The sequence below is a fragment of the Somniosus microcephalus genome, chromosome 17, assembly GCF_052327205.1.
Source record: "Somniosus microcephalus isolate GS21.2 chromosome 17, FLI_Smic_1.0, whole genome shotgun sequence".
NCBI lineage: Eukaryota > Metazoa > Chordata > Chondrichthyes > Squaliformes > Somniosidae > Somniosus > Somniosus microcephalus.
In genome coordinates, this window is record NC_141003.1 from 76,718,993 (window position 1) to 76,737,882 (window position 18,890).

At 42.2% G+C, this 18,890-nt stretch overlaps 1 protein-coding gene across 5 annotated transcripts in view; it reads right to left on the bottom strand.

Moving 5' to 3' along the window:
• Window positions 1-18,890, bottom strand: part of net1 (neuroepithelial cell transforming 1) — a 144,888-nt gene that overhangs the window by 14,091 nt on the left and 111,907 nt on the right. The window contains exon 1 of one of the 5 annotated variants that reach the window (XM_086010703.1): window positions 18,377-18,456. The exons of 3 other annotated variants lie outside the window; for them this stretch is intronic. In XM_086010703.1, coding sequence (XP_085866829.1) covers window positions 18,377-18,409 — 33 coding nt within the window. In that variant the 5' untranslated portion in view covers window positions 18,410-18,456. Of the gene's footprint in view, window positions 1-5,715; window positions 5,999-18,376; window positions 18,457-18,890 lie in introns of those variants that run through there. One more of the 5 variants, XM_086010701.1, reaches the window with a different exon arrangement.

Here is an 18,890-nt window from a genome sequence, read left to right on the forward strand (position 1 = left end):
TCCAGCCAAGGAGCAGAAATCCTTGGCTCTCAATTCCCACTGATAGTGTCCTAAATGAAAGGAACTTTTCTATCATCATGCGAATTTTATGTTGGGAAACCAGTTCTGCAATAGCAGCTACAGAACTGAACCAACATATAAATATCTGCACATGTGCAAGCTTGTTAGTGTGCATTAAAATTGTAAAGAGTGCCTTTTTGCCAGGGGAGAAAACTTTCCTCATTGTTTTGGAAGGTCCACACAGGCCAACAGGAGCAAAACCCCATTCTCGGCATGAATACAGCACAGGCACAAGCACTTCAGCCACTCAGCTTAGCCTAATGCATGGGTGTGTTTCCCAGGTGTTGATAGTGCTACTGCTGCTGCCACCAGTGGAAGGCCCAAAGGTCCAAGGCTCAATTCCCATTTTTTGCCAAGTTGGAGTTGAAGCATATTAATTGGCGACTACAACTGGGCTCAGCACTCAGGTCAGATCATGAGGAGGGCATGTAAACATCTGCTGGTAATTGCTGCTGGAAAATGTACGTGTTTGTATGTTGGATGAGAACAGGTCTACCCTCAGCAGTTATGCCCTCAAAGTCAAATAGCTTTTTGGCACCCACAAAATCTACATACGTAGGTAGAAAGATGCAGGAAGGCTGAAGGTGACTGTGGAACTGCAGCTCAGCATGCATGTGCATTTTAACGCTGGTGCAGTATCAGATCTTGTGTTAGTCACGATGTAGATGCTGATGTATACACACACTTTATTTCCCAGAACACTGCATCAGAACTAAAATCTCACCTAAAATGAAACGGTTTTGGTTGGACAGGAAATTGTATAAACTCAAACTGCAAACCTTTCAAAAGGATGTTATGGGAATCTTTTGGACAATAAAAAAGTTCCAACATGTGCATCCTGTAGCAAGAAAAATCCCTTCAAACATCAATCTTTAGCTTTTGGCAAAGGAATGAACTACTGAATTTAGTCAATTGCTAACCACTACTCATAGGTTACTGCTTCGAAATCAATGGGAAAAACAGGGGCAGGCAGAATAGAAGAGTGTTCTAAAACTCCCATCACCATTTCCTAGAATTGATAACAATATTGGATACTTAGGAAATGTTTCAGGCATCTAGAAAGAACCTCCACTTCTTACCTAGAAGTCTATTCCATGAGTTGCTCATCCTTTGTACAAAGTACTTTGTGACATGGGACCGAAATGTGCTTCTCAAGTTTGAACCTATGCCAACTTGTTTTATCAGTTTAAGGAGTGTTCTAGATATACTTCTCCATACCATATACTACCTTATATATCCTATGAAGTCATCTCCAGTTCCCTTTTCCAAGGACGAAAACCCAATTTTCTCATTTTTTCCCCCCTCTGTCCTCAGATGCTGGGAAATCAGTCTTGTGCCACAGCTTGAATGTCTCTCTTGCATCTTGGTGACCAGAACTGACACCATACTCAACACGTGACGTGGCTAGGACATTCAAGGTATAATTGCTTCGGACTTGTACTCTACTATTTTGGTTCTATAGTTGAGCATTCTATTTGCTTTGTTGATTTTGTTCAGAATTCATTCTCGGGATGTGGGCGTGTTGGCAAGGCCGGCATTAATTGCCCATCCCTAGTTGCCTTCGAGATGGCGATGATAGGCCTGCTTCTTGAACAACTGTGGTTCTCATTTGTGGTTTGATACAACAGAGTGGCTTGCTTGGCAACTTCAGAGACCAGTTAGGACTGAACTAAGTTGGTGTGGGACCGGAGTCACATGTAGGCGGTGATAAGGACTGCGGGTTTCCTTTGCTAAAGGACATCAGCGAACCAATTGCGTTTTTACGGTAATCTGATAGCTTCATGGTTACTTTGATCAGTACAGATATTTTAATTCCAGGTTTTTATTTTTAAACCGAATTCAAATTCTCAAACTGTCGTGGTGGGATTTAAACTCTCTCACTCTGGATTACTAGTTCTGTAACAATCACTACGTTACCATACCCACATTCATACTGCTCCAAGGTTATTGGGCATGTTAAGCACCTTCCCTACTGATTATTCTAGGTCTCTTTTGACTGGAGTTATTTTGACATCTTTCATCAAGCACTTATGTCACCCACTTTTTCCCCTCGTAGAGTACTTCACACTTTGTATTAAATTTCATCTGCCATTGCTCACTATTTACATATTTTGCCTAAATTCATTTTGTGCCTCCCTCCAACTGCGGCTCCTAGTTTGCTATTGTCCACAAATTTAACAAGTTTGCACTGAGCTTCCCAATCCAAATGATAGGGATTCCAAAATCAATCCCTGGGCACTCCACCTGACATAACAAGTTCCCACTGCTTCCAAACCATCAGCCAATTTGTTATCCATGAATCCTCAACACTTTACAGTTAAGTAGCAGCTTTGTGTGTTAAAGGAGCCTGGATTTATGTGGGTGTTCTACAATCCATTTAAAATGTCAAGGCGGGCAGAGAAGGTAATTTGGAGTACATTATAAACTACATTGTCTCAAAGAATGACGGTGCAATTTTAGTATCATTCTGTTTAAACAAAAAGGCAATTTACAGATTACTCCCTATTCTTTCATGGCTCCAATGATTACAGCTTAACACTTAATAAGGAAGCATTATCTCAGCCCTGTGTTACACAAATAAGTTATCTAGCCCTCTCCCAAACAAAAAGAAATACTGCTTTGAATGATTTTAATACCGATTACAGTTTCCATGTATAGTTTCTTCACTTTACTTCCAAAGTAAAATTAACCCATTTAATCTTACTTTAAACTCCATGATCTTACATAGGATATACGACACAGAAACAGGCCACTCAGCTCAACCTGTCCATGCCAGTGCTTATGCTCCACTCGAGCCTCCTCCTCCTCATCTAAATCTATCAGCATAACCCTCTATTCCCTTCTCCCTCATGTTTGTCCAGCCTCCCCTTAAATGCATCCATACTATCCACTTCAACCACTCCCTGTGGTAGCGTGTTCCACATTCTCACCGCTCTCTGGGTAAAGAAGTTTCATCCGAATTCCTTATTGGATTTCTTGGTGATTATTTTATATTGATGGCCTCTAGTTATGCTTTTCCTCACAAGTGGGAACATTCTCTCTGTATCCACTCTATCGAAACCTTTCATAATTAAGTCACCCCTCAGCCTTCTTTTTTCAAAGAGAAAAAAAGAGACCCAGCCTTGATATTAAATTAAATACAGGGCTTTTGGTTTGTGTTTTGCACTTTCCCCTATCGTTAACACTTAATACCCAGCCCACATATTTTGTTTAGATTTCTTCCCTTGCGTATCCTGTGCTGAAGGCAACATCTTAATTTGGGATATACGTGGGTCGCTTACTCGTACCTCACAGCAGTGATCACTGAATGGGTAGGTACTGGTGAAAGTTGAGGTCAACTGGAGCCGCCCCACTGCTGTGCTGGCTGAAACCAGCTAATTCAGCAGAGACAAGGGATCAAACCTGGGCCTTCTTGGGTGGCGTGGCCAGGGAACCTCAATTTTAAGTTTCTGATTAAACCTGAATATAATCAGGATGCGTTTTCCCCCAGGCCTATGTTGCAGCAGAAGGAGCATTGTAGAAGGAGCGTTCCTTTAAAGGCACTCTAACTATCAGATTTCTTTCACCACCCTTTTCTTCTTCTGCTCCAAAATGTTTGAGACTTTATCCGGTCCATTCCCATCTCTGTTAGTTTCATCATCTTTCCCCTTTCATTTTCCCATGTCTTGTGCTTATGTGTTCTTTGTCACCCCATCAGCTTACTGACAGTTCCTTGATGAAAATTCTCATCGGTTCCGTAATGACCCTGTCGTCTTGCAGTAGATTTGCTTCCTATATCTGGGAACTGATAGTAACAGTAATAAGGTGAGTGCAGTTTGCTAATACAACACAGCCAAACTGTGCAAGCAAACAAAACGCTCTGCACCATGGAGCAGTTAGAACCGGGTTTTTCCTCGATGAATCCTCAGTGAGTTCCAATCTCAGGTCAGTTACCCAGAGGGAAAGTCACGTAGCTGTAAGGCAATTTGTCCACAATAAAGGGAGGGAATTAAAGTTTAAAACAAAGCTAAATGAGATAGCTAGTACTCCGGTACACCACTTACCACCTCAATACAGAACAAGTTTTGTAGATACCAAGGAACAGGTCAGTTGTACACATCCTTAGCAAAGGAATGGCGCACGGCATGAAAGGGTGGTGATGGTGTGATTGGCCCGGGGGGGGGGGGGAGAAAAGAGAAAGAAAGAGGCAAAGAAAGAGAATGAAAAATACAAAAAAAAGAGATTGGAAGAGGGCTTCACAATATTTAAATGAAATTGTAAGTGTAATGTTTGGCTGTTTTTAGTATGCAATATTGCATAAAGAACAATGGCTTTCAGTAAATACATTCTGAATATATGAGGAATATTCCCACTCCCCTGGACTGGTTTAAAAAAAAACTTACTACAAGGTGGTCCTTATAAAGCTAAAAGTTAGAAAACCAAAACTCACAAAAGCTGAGCCAAATTTTATAATCAAAAAGGAGGACCAAACTGGAAAATGAAACAGGAAAAAGGAATAAGGGCCACAAAACACTGCTTCAAAAAAGTGATTGCCTGTTAGCCCTGAAAGGAAGCAACCGTCCCAATGTAAACACTACAAAAGCTATTTGAACCAACACTAACAAAGAACCATCGGGTCACTTCCAGCTGATTTCTCAAGAAAAAAAAGCAAGTCACCACCAATTAAAATGATCAAAAAAGACACAATGAAAAAGTCAAACGTGGGCAAATCCCCCCCACCTCCAAAGTCACTATGAAACATCTGTAAATATGCAAAAAAGTTTTAGCAGAGAGTTGATAGTTTATTAAAGACAGTAATTAGAATAGTACTACGAATCCCAAGCCAGTCAGTTTAATTAGGCTGCATTGCCATTGTGTCACATTTACAGTTAGATACATAAAATGGCAAAAATGGTTCTAGCCCATGTTAACTATATCATTGCATGCACCAGCTTGGTAAAGTACAGTTGTTGATTTGAACTGGTTTCAAAACTGTTGGGGAACTGGTTTTTGGAACAATGCATTTTTTTTGTGGGGCACAAACTTTCAAGCATTTTTCTAATGCAGCAGAAGCCAGCTGGACATTGGCTGCTCTTAACTAATCTAAATCATATCAAGTGCATAGCACAGTCATTGACATTCCACTGGTTACAAAAGGGTACAAAGTATTTTGTAAACCCAATAAAGTTCTACAACACCTCATCATTGGCTAGATAATGTTCGAACTGTACAGCAGTTTAAACAAACAGCAGATTTGACCAACACCCCAGTTACACCTTTATTTAGACACGGTATCAGACAGAGTCTTTTCAAGAACTGGCAAAGAAAAGTATATCTGATCACCCTGCACAACTGTCCTGACAAACACTGAATCCCTTCTCTCAGCAGACACGAGTAACAGTATCTGATTACAGCGAGTGCAAGCTGCAGCCTGAGGTCATAGTCTACTTACTTTGAGTGCCTAAAATAAAAGACAGTTGGGGTGGACCCAAGCAGCTGACGTAATATTACAAGTAACAAAACGCTCAATTTTGTATTAAAGAAAACTTTTAAACCTTGCTGATCATTCCAGTACAACTAATTCCACTCCGCATAATATTTCCATATCAAACCAACATTAAAGTTTCATAGCTGTGTTCCTGCAACAGTGTTTAAAAAAATTCCAAGAATTCTTACCTCCAATTCTTTTGTAGGGAAGACGTGTGACTGAACATCTACCACTTTAATAGTCCTTTTAGTGGGCAAAAGGTTTTGTATCTCATCATAAGCAACCATACTTGTCAAGTTACTAGCTAAACCCTTTTAGAAGACCGGTGTTCAGAGTACACAAAACGCACTCCAGTCTCCGTGCTGATCTCTTCACTCTGCTGCTGCGAGCCAACTCTCTCACAACTGCAGACAGCTGGGAGGAGCTATGCTGAAGTGCAGCTGCCCACACTTGGATAATCAATCATTTGTTGACTTTGTAGGTGGGCCACACCTTCTCTGCTCCACCTACAAATGCTGGAGAAGTTAGATAATCTCTCAACAAACTGGGAAAGTAAAGTTACAAACTGAACTCAAACTAATTCAGCTCAGTTAGATTGATAGCAAGGATTACAACATATCCCTCTCTCTTGCCCTATAGAAACACTAGAAAGGCAAATAAATTTTGTTCAAACTACTCCATTTTTATCCAAAAAAATGTATAATGTAAATTAAAAAAAAGTCAAAGAAATTTTTATGCTGGAATAAAGACCTTCTGCTACTAGGCTACTCTGGGTGACATCACACAGAGGTGTCTCAGAGTGGCTCCACTAAGATCAGTGGGAAGGATGGCACCTCCTCTCCCCAAGAGCCAGTTGACAAGCACTGGTCTCTAACCAGCACTCCGCTCAGGCTGAATGCAGTAGTGCCCAACCTTGGCACTCTCCAATTGGGAGCTCAGCTTTCAGCCCCAAATCCGGTCAGTCACTAAAACCAGCTGCTTTCTCCTCTGGAACAATGCCCACACACCACTGCCAAAATACTCATCTACACCTTTAATACCTGGAGGGTCAAATCCTCAAACTTCAACTGATTCAGAACTCCAAGGCCCAGCTCCCACATACCCATCATCCAATCCCCGTCAAGCTCCTCGTCCTCATTTCTAAATTGCTCAACAGCCTCATGTCATCTGCCTCACCACTTCCCTTCCTGCTGTAAAAAGCATAACTGGAAACTCTCTTTAATGCCTTCACCATCACAGACTCTACAATAGGTCTTCTTGCACGCAAGGAGAATATAAATCCAAATAGGTGTTAAAGGTCTCTTACTGCACCCCTCAGTCACCCATTTAAATTCCTTCACCTGGTAAAGCATTATAAGGGTTTTTCTACCAGCTAGGAAACTACATACCCAACTGGTAGTGCAGATCCTTGGAACTGGATGGCTCCAGATTAGCTCTTTGGGTGGTCCAAATCTGTGAATCCCCATTGCCTTCAAAAAGCAGCTGATCCACAACACAGCTGGTCGTCGATGTCACCAGTGAGGCAAAGCAGTAAGGGGACTTGAACTGGCAGGAATATGTTCAGGTAAAAAAAGTGACTTCACAATACTTTCCTCCCCGCCCACTCATATAGGAAATGGGAGGTACTTTAAAGAAAGGACACCCCTAGGCTTTGCTACCCCTTTTTAAAAAAAAAAAATCGTGAACCAAAAATTCTATTTCTTGATAGCATAATTTGTATTTTGATGCAACTACTTAAAAAATATAATTGGACATTAGGAAACTTTATAATTGGTTTCAGTTATTAAGAGTGTAGGTTAGTGACTACTACAGCAAGGTATGAAGTGAAGGTAAGAACACGCACACTAAAATTCCTGTACCTGGGGTTGCTGCTGTATATTTGGTTGGTAGTAATTCACATAGTCCACAACTTTAAGAATGGCACGAAGCATTAGGAAATCAGTGTCAAATCTTTTCCAGTAGACAATGGGCCGTATTTTGCTGTAGCAGGGCATCCAACAGCGTCTGCTGTTAGTTAAACTTGCCCATTTAGGTTTTTTTAATTTTTGCTCGGCAAGTTGCTGAAAGTGCAAGCCGATAACATTGCAGCGAGTTTAATTCATATCTACCGTGCAAATACAGGAACGTCATGCCTTTCAATGGTGAGGCAGACAGCGAGACACCATTTTCGTGAAGCTAACGGCAGAGCAGTGTATCTTGGACCGCAGCTTTTGAATTTCTGCATTTAACCGCAGCTGCCCCTCGCCTGAAGTTGCTGCAGCATTTGTGCATAAATAACAGAGATTTATTTTGACAGTAAATTATGGCCCAATATGTTTCAGTAATACACATGGGAGGATAGGGAGTGGTGAGAGACAAATACAGATATAGAAACAGGAGAAAAGAGAGAGAAATAGGACAGAAGGAAAAAAATTACAAAGAAAAAGGAGAAAACTAGAAACTGGAACATGTAAACAGGTTTGCAAAATGTTCCAAATGAGACAGGGATGTGTCACACCAAAACGTGAAGCTTTCAACTTTCTCCCTGATTCAAAATGAAGGGGTGATATTTTCAAAAGAAGCTGCATCAAGATTCACTGATCACTAAGCTGTGCAAACCAGTAAGCCTGCCCATTTCCCCCATAACTGCGCTGTATAACATTACACTGATCTGGATTATTTAGGACCAATAAGCTTGGCAAAAGAAAATAATTCTCAAATGGTTTCAGGATATTAAAATAGCACGTTGACTGAATTAATTATGATTTCTTATTTCTGTGCTGCTAATCATGCACGTCTTATGATCAGTAACAGTGCAGATATATGTATTAGAATCAATTTTAAGCATGATGTGATGACTTATGGGTAAATGTACTGCCTGATGTGTGCTGATCCATGCAGAGCAGGATGATCAGAGTTTCAATCCCCCAGTCTTGTCCTTAGTTAACTAATCAGAGCCAGGGTGGCAATAGGACAGCGCAATTGGCCCCAATTGTCTAAGATAGGGAGGAGAAAGGTGCATGTTAACATAAGAACATAAGAAATAGGAGCAGGAGTAGGCCAATCGGCCCCTCGAGCCTGCTCCGCCATTCAATAAGATCATGGCTGATCTGATCCTAACCGCCAATCCACTATCACAGAACCATCTCCTGAATCTAACAGAATTAGACACACGAAATAGGAGCAGGATCAGGCTACACGGCCCCTGGGCCCGCTCCGCTACCCACAGGGCCATGACCGATCCGAACCTAGACTCATGTCCAATTTCCTGCCCGCTCCCCATAACCCTTAATTCCCTTTACTTCTAGGAAACTGTCTATTTCTGTTTTAAATTTATGTAATGATGTAGCTTCTACAGCTTTTTGGGGCAGCATATTCCATGGACCTACCACCCTCTGAGTGAAGTAGTTCCTCCTCATCTCAGTTTTGAAAGAGCAGCCCCTTATTCTAAGACTATGCCCCCTAGTTCTAGTTTCACCCATCATCGGGAACATCCTCCCTGCATCCACCCGATCCAACCCCTTCACAATCTTATATGTTTCAATAAGATCGCCTCTCATTCTTCTGAACTCCAATGAGTAGAGTCCCAATCTACTCAACCTCTCCTCATATGTCCATCCCCTCATCCCCGGGATTAACCGAGTGAACCTTGGGTGGAGTGTGGACAGAAGGAGACTATGCTGTGATGTTCTCTCCTCCACCAGCCCCCTGAACTGATTAACTTGTTCTTTAATGTCTAGGTTTGTACACAGAATCACTGAATGTTAAAGCACAGGCATTTACCATGATGTACCCAGTTTAATCTCGCTTACTCGCCATAACCTTGAATATTCCTTTTTCAAGCAACTATCTAATTTTTTTAAAGCAACTTATGGATGCTGCTTCAACAATGGTTTGTGGCACAGAACTGCACATTCTAACCATTCATCCAAAATCTGCTACCCGTATCCTAACTCGCACAAGTCCCGCTCACCCATTACACCTGGGCTTGCTGACCTACATTGGTTCACGGTCCAGCAATGCCTTGATTTTAAAATTCTCATCCGTGTGTTAAAATCTCTCCGTGGCTTCGCCCCTCCCCATCGATGTAAACTCCTCCAGCTCTACAACCCGCAAAGATCTCTGCGCTCCTCCAATTCTGGCCTCTTCCCACCTCCGATTTCTTTTGCTCCATCACTGGCAGACGTGCCTTTAGCTGCCTCGGCCCCAAGCTCTGGAATTACCTCCCTAAACCTCTCCGCCTCTCTACCTCCTTTGTCACCCCTTAAAACCCACCTGTTTGACCAAGCTTTTGGTCCAAGCTTCTGTCCTCATCTCGATGAGATGGTCAAATTTAGTCAGGTCACACTCCTGTGAAGCGTCTTGGGACAGTTGACTAAATGCAAGTTGTTGTTGTTCTCCATGTAAAAATATTTTTCAAACCACCCCTTTAATTCTTTATTATCTTAAATTTGTCCTCTCTCACTACCAACTCTTGTCGACAAGGAAAGGGACACAAATTTAAGATAATTTCAAAAGGAATCTCTCAATTTCTTATAACTTAAAAAAAATCTAATTTTCTCCCCTCCTCCCCCAACATTTGCTGGGCTCTGGTTCCATCAATTGCCCTCCAGCACCTCACTTAAATGGCCTTTATTCATGCGTGAGCCAATACAGCAAGTGTTTATGTAACAATTAGTGGACTTCCAGCACCTGTGGAACCATACTTCCGCAAGTGTGGGTGTCTTCAGCAGAGGATGGGAGAACTGAAGGGAGAAAAAGTTAAAACATTTCTGAAATTCCTTCAATAATCTCTATACAAGACATTACATTAGAGAAGGATGGACATAGCACCATAATCGCATCTCAAAACAAACAGAACTCCTCTGGAGGTCCCCTCCATCACAGAAGGCAGTCTTCAGCCAATTCGATTCAGTCCACGTGATATCAAGAAACGGCTGAGCTCACTGGATACAGCCAAGGCTCTGGGCCCCAACAACATCCCGGCTGTTGTGCTGAAGACTTGTGCTCCAGAACTAGCCACGCATCTAGCCAAGCTGTTCCAGTACACTGATAACACTGGCATCTATCTGAATGTGGAAAACTGCACGGGTATGTCCTGTCCACAAAGCAGGACAAATCCAAACTGGCCAATTACCACCCCATCAGTCTACTCTTAATCATCAGCAAAGTGACGGAAGCTGTCATCGACAGTGCTATCAAGAAGCACTTACTCACCAATAACCTGCTCACTGATGCTCAGTTTGGGTTCCGCCAGGACCACTCTGCTCCAGACCTCATTACAGCCTTGGTCCAAACATGGACATAAAAGCTGAATTCCAGAGGTGAGGTGAGAGTGACTGCCCTTGACATCAAGGCAGCATTTGACCAAGTGTGGCATCAAGGAACCCTAGTAAAATTGGAGTCAATGGGAATTGGGGGTAAGCGTTCCATTGGCTGGAGTCATACCTAGCACCAAGGAAGATGGTTGTGGTTACTGGAGGCCAATCATCTCGGCCCAGGATATTACTGCAGGAGTTCCTCAGGGCAGTGTCCTAGGCCCAACCAGCTTCAGCTGCTTCATTAGTGACCTTCCCTCCATCATAAGTTCAGAAGTGGGAATGTTTGCTGTTGATTGCACAGTGTTCAGTTTCATTTGCAACTCCTCAGATAATGAAGCAGTCCGTGCCTGCATGCAGCAAGACCTAGACAACATTCAGGCTTGGGCTGATTAGTGGCAAGAACTCCTTACCTAACACTGTGGGAGTATCTTCACCACATGGACTGCAGCAGTTTAAGGCGGCGGCTCACCACCACCTTCTCGAGGGCAATTAGGGATGGGTAATAAATGCTGGCCTTGCCAGCGACACCCACATCCTGTGAACAAATATTAAAAAATACCGTTGCAACAAAAACAAATTAAAATTTGGCTAATAGCTACCTGGGAGTACAGTCGAATCCTTTCAGTGGACCTTGGGGCTGCAATGATTTGATTAGGAGTTTGAGAACAGGAGGGCAGGCAACTACTGTAGATCATTATGCTTGGTAATATTTGTAAGCAGGGGAGTATACTCACCATCCCTGTATAGGTTATGGCAGATAGTTACGACAACATTTTGCAATAAGAACCAAAAATAAACCTATTCTGAGAATTAGCCCATTGCTCAATGGGTAAGCTGCACTGTATAGGATGGTACTGAGCATGTGGTACTGTGGTAGAGCCCAGAAAGAGCACAGTTTTGATCTTGGCTTATGCCACCTTGGCTGATTTCATGAATGCTACAATGGGCCTTCACATCCCCATATTAGCAAGGGTAAAATTAGCCAAGGCATCCATTTCAGATTGTCAAGCAGCTACATCTGAAAGCATGTGTCTGGTGATTGGGAGGGGGCAGATTTGGGCTCAGTTGTAATGTTCTCTGTGGCTAAATAGCCTGACAGTCACAGTCCAAGTCCAGTTAATACAATGCTCAATAAAAGTGGGTTACTGGAGTGATCTTGAGGAACTGTATTCCAACAAGGCGCAAGGTAAACAAGCTTTTAAATGCCATATGGACAAGATAAACCCAGGATTACAATAATGTAACTCAGGCGAGTATTTAAAATGTATTAACATCTCTCGAGATTACTAAATGTTTGGAATGATCTTCCAGGTGGGGCAAGAGGCACAAAACAGAAACAATCAAAATGCAGCTGAATGTTATAAATGGAAGAGTTTGGGTAATGGAAAAAAGGAACTTCAATGGGACAAATGTCTTTTTATGCCCCCACTTTTCTAGACATTTTGGCTTGCAGAATGGGGAGAAATTTGGCACACACACAAAAAAAAAGAAAAAGGCTATATAAACTAACACTGGGATAAAACCCAGAGCTTACTTTTCTTTACACATTACTACAGCTGACACAAAAGGAGAATAATGGGTTAACGAATCTATTAAGAGACACAAACTGCTTATATTTTGCTGCCAGAGGCTTAAGCAGCGGCATCATAAGTTATCCTTGTTCTGCTCGTCATATGATAACTGATGATAAACAAATTCGCAAATTGTCACAGCTTCAGTTTGGTGGTTTATTATTCATTTCACACTCTCACTTTACCGGGCTGCGTCCATTAGCAAGCTTGACATTGGAGCAAGCCCTGCAAACTAAATGCATCAACACCAGTGCCACCAATGCCAAAGACATCATGGCTTAACTTAAGAGATTTGCCAGCTGAATCCATTGGCAAACAAACAGCATCCAGCAGCACCAAGTCAGGTTTGCCATTTTAGGTCTGGCTATGCTGACCTCAGCCTACCACATACATATATACCTAACATGGGAAGAGGTCAACCCAGACAACGAAACATTGCAAATGTGACTTTACACAAACTGCACATGGACAAGATTCTTCCCCGCATTGTGGCTTTAAAATGGTGTTTAACATTTCAGAGCAACTGCAAGTGCAAATCTCGCATGCACATTAATCCACTGTGGCTAAATCAGTGTACACCATTAAATGGGGGAGATTTGGCAGCAAGGAACTGGGATATATTACAGAACTGCATCCAATGGCAGCAATTCAAGAATACTTGCCAGCTTTTTGTACTGCTGAATCTGCCCTACATATATTGAACGGCATTTTCGGCAATAATGGGCGAAAGCACATGCACTGTTTGCATGGCCTTGACATCTCTGTACTAAGAGGGAAGATGGTAAGCTTCTTCCTAGACCCCATTCAATGGCCGCTGTTGCTGGCCACTGGTGTGCTGGCTATTGCTCAGATATGAAGCTCCACTATAATGTTTTCCTTCCTCTGCTTGGAGCCTCAGTCCTAAATCATCTGGGCTCGGAATGGGAAAGTGGGAATTAAACTAACGGTCATCCGCAGTCCATGGCAGGGAGTTGGTGCTCCAGCACTCCGCACCACTGTGCCAAAATTCTTCATTAACGAGGGGTGTTGCAAGTCTGCCTTACATTTCCTTTTTTTTTATTATTTACTCAGCTCCTACATGTCTCAGATGGGGAACAGAAAGGAGCAGGCTCCCAGAGTCCTTGTGACAACCAGATCAGAGACCCCTCTGAATGGAGCTCAACAAGTCAGTACATGAACTTCAGCATAGAGTTTTGAATTCAATTATTTCAACTGGAACAGTCTCCTGTGCGCCAAGAAAACTAAACTACCTTTAGAGAAAGGTCACAAACTTCTAGCAAAATTGAAGAAACTAAATACAGGAAAAATGAAATCACAATTGAAAACAAAGTACACAGGTTAGCACGAGAGAGATATACACATGTGCATCACAGTGCAAAATAATAAAATCCACAATAAACTTTGCATAAAGCCTGAAAAATAAAAACTTACTGAAAGTCCTTTAATATACCCTAGACATTAAGATTACATTACTACTTCAGAATCACAAAATAATTCCCTTATGATGCCTTTTGTGAATGAAGTGTCAGTATTGCAATGCCAGATCACGACAGATCTCAGTCCATGAGTGGGGTTCGGTTTGATCATACACGGTTCTCACTTTATTGAAGACATATTAATGGTCTCAATAAAGTGAAAACCATGCTGATGACATGTAAAAATAATAAAGGTTAAGATGATGTAAAACTCGAGAGCAAATCTTGAGCGGTTTCTCTCTCCCTCCTTTCTTAAATAGCGGGGTTACATTTTCCATCCTCCAATATGCAGGAACTGTTCCAGAATCTATATAATTTCAGAAGATGACATCCAATGGCCACCTCTTTCAAAACCCTAGGATGTAGGTTATCCGGTCCTTGGGATTTGTCGACTTTTAGTCCCATTAATTTTGCTAGTACTGTTTTTTTACTAATAATTTCTTTAAGTTCCTCATTCTCGTCACGCCCTTGGTTTTCTTGTATTTCTGGGATGTTTTTTGTGTCTTCCTCCGTGAAGACAGAAACCAAGTATTTATTTAATTTCTCTATTTCCTCATTCCCCATTATAAATTCTCCCGTCTCTGACTGTAAAGGACCTACATTTACCTTTGCCGGTCTTTTCCTTTTCACATACCTATAGAAGCTTTTACAATCCGTTTTCGCTAGTTTGTGCTCATATTCCATTTTCCCTTTCTTTATCAATTTCTTACGGACTGAACGGAGGTGTTCCGCAAAGTGGTCACCCAATCTGCGTTTGGTCTCCCCAATGTAGAGGAGACCGCATCGTGAGCAGCGAATACAGTATACTAGATTGCAAGAAGTACAAGTGAATCGCTGTTTCACCTGGAAGGGGTGTTTGGGGCCCTGGACAATGTCCAGTCTGCTCAGTGGAAGCAGTCCCATCTGAGTCAGAAGTCATGGGTTCAAGCTTCACTCCAGGGATTGGAAGACGTAACCTTGGCTGACACTTCGTGCAATACCGAGGGACAGCTGCATTGCCACCTTTCAGATGAGATGCGAAGCCAAGGCCCTGTCTGCCTACACAGATGGACATAAAAGATCTCATGGCACTATTCAAAGGAGAGCAGGGGAGTTCTCCTGGTATCTTGGCCAACATCAATCTCTCAACAATCATTAAAACAGATTATCTCACTGGCTGCCACATTTGCCTACATCACGACAGTGACTACACTTCAAAAGTACTTCACTGGCTGTGAAGCACTTTGGGATACAGGAAACTTTCGTTTAAACGGAGGTTAAATGTCCGGAACGCTCTATCCACCGGCAAAATTCAGGAGTCGGTTCAGATAAGTTTTTTTACTTTTCGTTGCTTTTTTCTCCAGTCGTGGGTCTGCAAGCGTCTAGCTGAAGCTGTTGCTTAGCTACAGAGACGCTTGCAAGCTGCGCTGACTGTTTTGAAGCTGTTGCTAAGCAACAGAGTTTGTTGCTTCAGACGGAGCTCAGAAGTTCCGTATGTTTTAACATTAGCGCTCATTTCTCCAGCAGTGTTGATCAACCGGCACCAGCTCGGTCCCGTCAGTGCCGGATACCAGAAAGTTTCCTGTATTGAGAATGTGAAAAGCACTATATAAATGCAAACTCTGTTTCTTATATGGCTTAAGAGTCTTTAATATTGGCTTCAGTGTGGTGTTTGCATCAAGAGGTTCCCAGAACAGGGGTCTCACACAGCCGGTGGCAACCCCAACGTAAACCTAGTGGATCCACCAAATCTGGTGTCGGAGAAGACTCCTCTCGTCCACGGTCTTCCCAGTGGCCAGATTTAGTGAAGCTGACAAGTTTACATTGGATATGCAAACAGCTCACTAACACCAATAGAAGAGCAGCTATAAACTACAGTAAGCTAGCTGGGCACTTTTATTTGTGCATTTTGTTGACAGTGAGTACCATGGCATACTCCCATCAAGGTCACTTAATATAGTTGATAGGAGAGGCTATCCTGAATTTACAACTGACAAATTAGTGTGAAACGGAACTGTAATTTAAATCAAGTAACTCTGCAAACCACTCAAACTTCACTTGATTTAATATATTATCACAGCACCATTTCTTGTTGAGTCATTGAGTATATTCAAGGCTGAGATAGATAGATTTTTGGACTCGAGGAATCAAGGGATATGGAGATCAGGTGGGAAAGTGGAAATGAGGTGGATGATCAGCCATGATCTTATTGAATGGCGGAGCAGGCTCGAGGGGCCATATGGCCTACTCCTGCTTCTATTTCTTATGTTCTTCATTTGTTATGTACTACATATTATAAAATATAGATTAATTGTAAATTAGAGAAGCAATTAGTTACATTCAGATATAAAAGTAGCTCACTACATTGGAATATCTGCAAGCCAGATAAATCAAATTGAGATTTCTGAACATAGTATGTACATTCACAAGCCTCTCAGTTTTTTTCCCTGTTCCTTTTTGATTATGGTACTGAATTCTGTTCAAAAGGAGGATTGTGCAAATAGTGAATGTTGTCCTTCAGGAAATCCATGGATTTCTACAGTAACTCGAAAGGAGCATTCCATTCAACACTAACAGATGAACTGGTGTGACTGAGCTTGTGTGGCAGAAAGCAAAGTTACCGACGTTACAGGTGTACAAACCCAGCCTTAGTTATTCAAAATGTAATACAATTTCTACTGCATTTCTGTAGCACAACAAACCCAACAGTACAAACTGAAGTTTTCAATTTCCATTGAATGTTGCCACCGAGATCTAAAAAAGTAAGTGATCTGCTATATCAGATTGCTTAACATGAGCCACTCTGTCATAATGGATTTAAAGTTTCTGACAATACAATGAGAGGGGAACAGTCTAGTAGGGTGGAAAAGTAACCCAGGAATACTATAATGACCACAATATACAAGAGTCAACATTTAGAAGTCTACAAGCACATTTTCTAGCAGGAATCACTGGGAACTCCTGCTATTTTTTTCTCTCTCTCCAGACCACGCGTGCTGAAGCGAATTGTACCTAAAATGCTATCCCATCGGAGTTCAGCTAACTCAGCTCAGGCCAGGAATCAAATTGTATTTTATTAAATTTGTTCTTGGGACGTGGGCGACGCAGGCAAGGCTTCATTTATTTCCCATCGCTACATGCCCCAAAGTGGTGGTGGGCCTGCTAGAACTGCTGCAGTTCCTGTGCAGACGGTGGTCTCACAAATGGTGTTAAGTAGGGACTGCCAAGATTCTGACCCAGTGACGATATATGTCCAAATCAGGATAATGTGCAACTTGGAGGGGGAATTGGAGGCGATGGTGTTGCATTGCTGCTCTTACTCTTCTTGGCAGTAAATGTCACGGGGAGGGGCGGTGCTGTCCAAGTAACCTTGGTAAGTTGCTGCAGTCCATCCTGTACATCCAGCAGTCGCAGTGCGCTAGTGGTGGATATTAAGTCCAGTGGTGACAGGGGCACCAATCAAGCAAACTGCTCCGTCCTGGAATGTGTCAAGCTTCTTGAATGTTTCTGATCTCTCCAACTGACAGATAAGACTCTCAGGCTACAAACTAACAAAATTAGGAGAAGCAAAAGCAGAAATGGCTAGAGAAATTAGTGTTTTGTTTAACTACAGAATCTATTACAAATAGTAAAATGTGGCAGAGGTTTGACCATTCTCTGTAGTATTAACACTTCCACTATGTAGCAAAAATCGGTGATACAAGTTTGTAAGTGAAACCTGAAATTCACAGAGCATCAGCTCATTAATTGCCTGGAAGAGATTCACTTAAGAAATCTTGATTCAGAGTCCCAGTTATAGAGGTAGAACGTCCCGAATCCGGCAACCTCGGGATCGAAGCCGAGCCGGTTTTCCCGGACTTCTGAACGGGTTTCCGATGTCCTAAATCCGGAAACGTCCAAGCCCAGGTTGCGATATTTCCGGACTTCGGACATCAGAAACACGTGCCGAGTCCGGAAATGCCCCCGGTTTTTGGTAAGCCTCCGTCGGTGTTAGGATTCCAGAACATTTTACGGATTCCGGACCCCTGTCAATCGTCTCGGATTCCGGAACTCTGGATTGGGACGCTCAACCTGTGCCTTGTTTTTGCTTAGATGTCTGAACTTGGACAAAAGATTTAAAAAAAACACAAGATCACTAACTGGGTGATGTTGAAAAAGCACAGAAACTGGGGTTTTCCGATAAAACATTTGCACGTGTGAAACAAAGCAAATGAGTGAGACTAATAGCCGCCTCCTCCCTCACCATCCACTCCAACCCGCCCAGTGGGGTGACCAAGTACCGATAATAGTTGTCTGCGATACTTGTTCAGTAATTCACCTACTCGGCGACAGACAAACTCCTCCGAAGTGACATCAACATTAGTCAAAGGCATAGTACCCCCAATACAAAGAAACAGACAGTCCTTCCAGAAAGTGAAGCTACAAAACGTTATGAACTCTCAAAGATTGATTCAAATATACAATGTTTTCTGAAATGAAAGAAGGCAACCGCTCACAATTCACACATTTTTAAGCAGCACTTACTAGCCACTTCGCAACTGGCAGAGTCGAGGTCATCCACAGCAAGAGGAAATCTCAGGTCCAATCTTTTCGAAGGCAGAAAGAGATGAGCAGAGATTTCTCTTTCCAACAACTTTCTCCAGTCCTTCCAATTAAGCTTTCAAAAGGGAAGCCAATTAAGCATAGGCTCAGATGATATGAATTAAATTGCAACTTCATGTCCTTCCATCCCCAAATGCCCAACAAAGAGGTGATAAACAATTCATTTGAAGTAAAATATACTGCATGAAAGATTTTAAAGAAACAAAGAACTTGCATTTATATAGCATCTTTTACAACCTCAGGACAGCCCAAAGCACTTTAGTCAATGAAATAATTTTGAAGTGTAGTAACTGTAGTAATGTAGGAAATGTGGCAGCCAATATTTACACAGCACGGCCTCACAAACAGCAATGAGCTAATGATCAGCTAATCTGTTGTAGTGATGGTGTTTGAGGGATAAATATTGGCCAGGACACCAAGAGAACGCCCCCCGCTC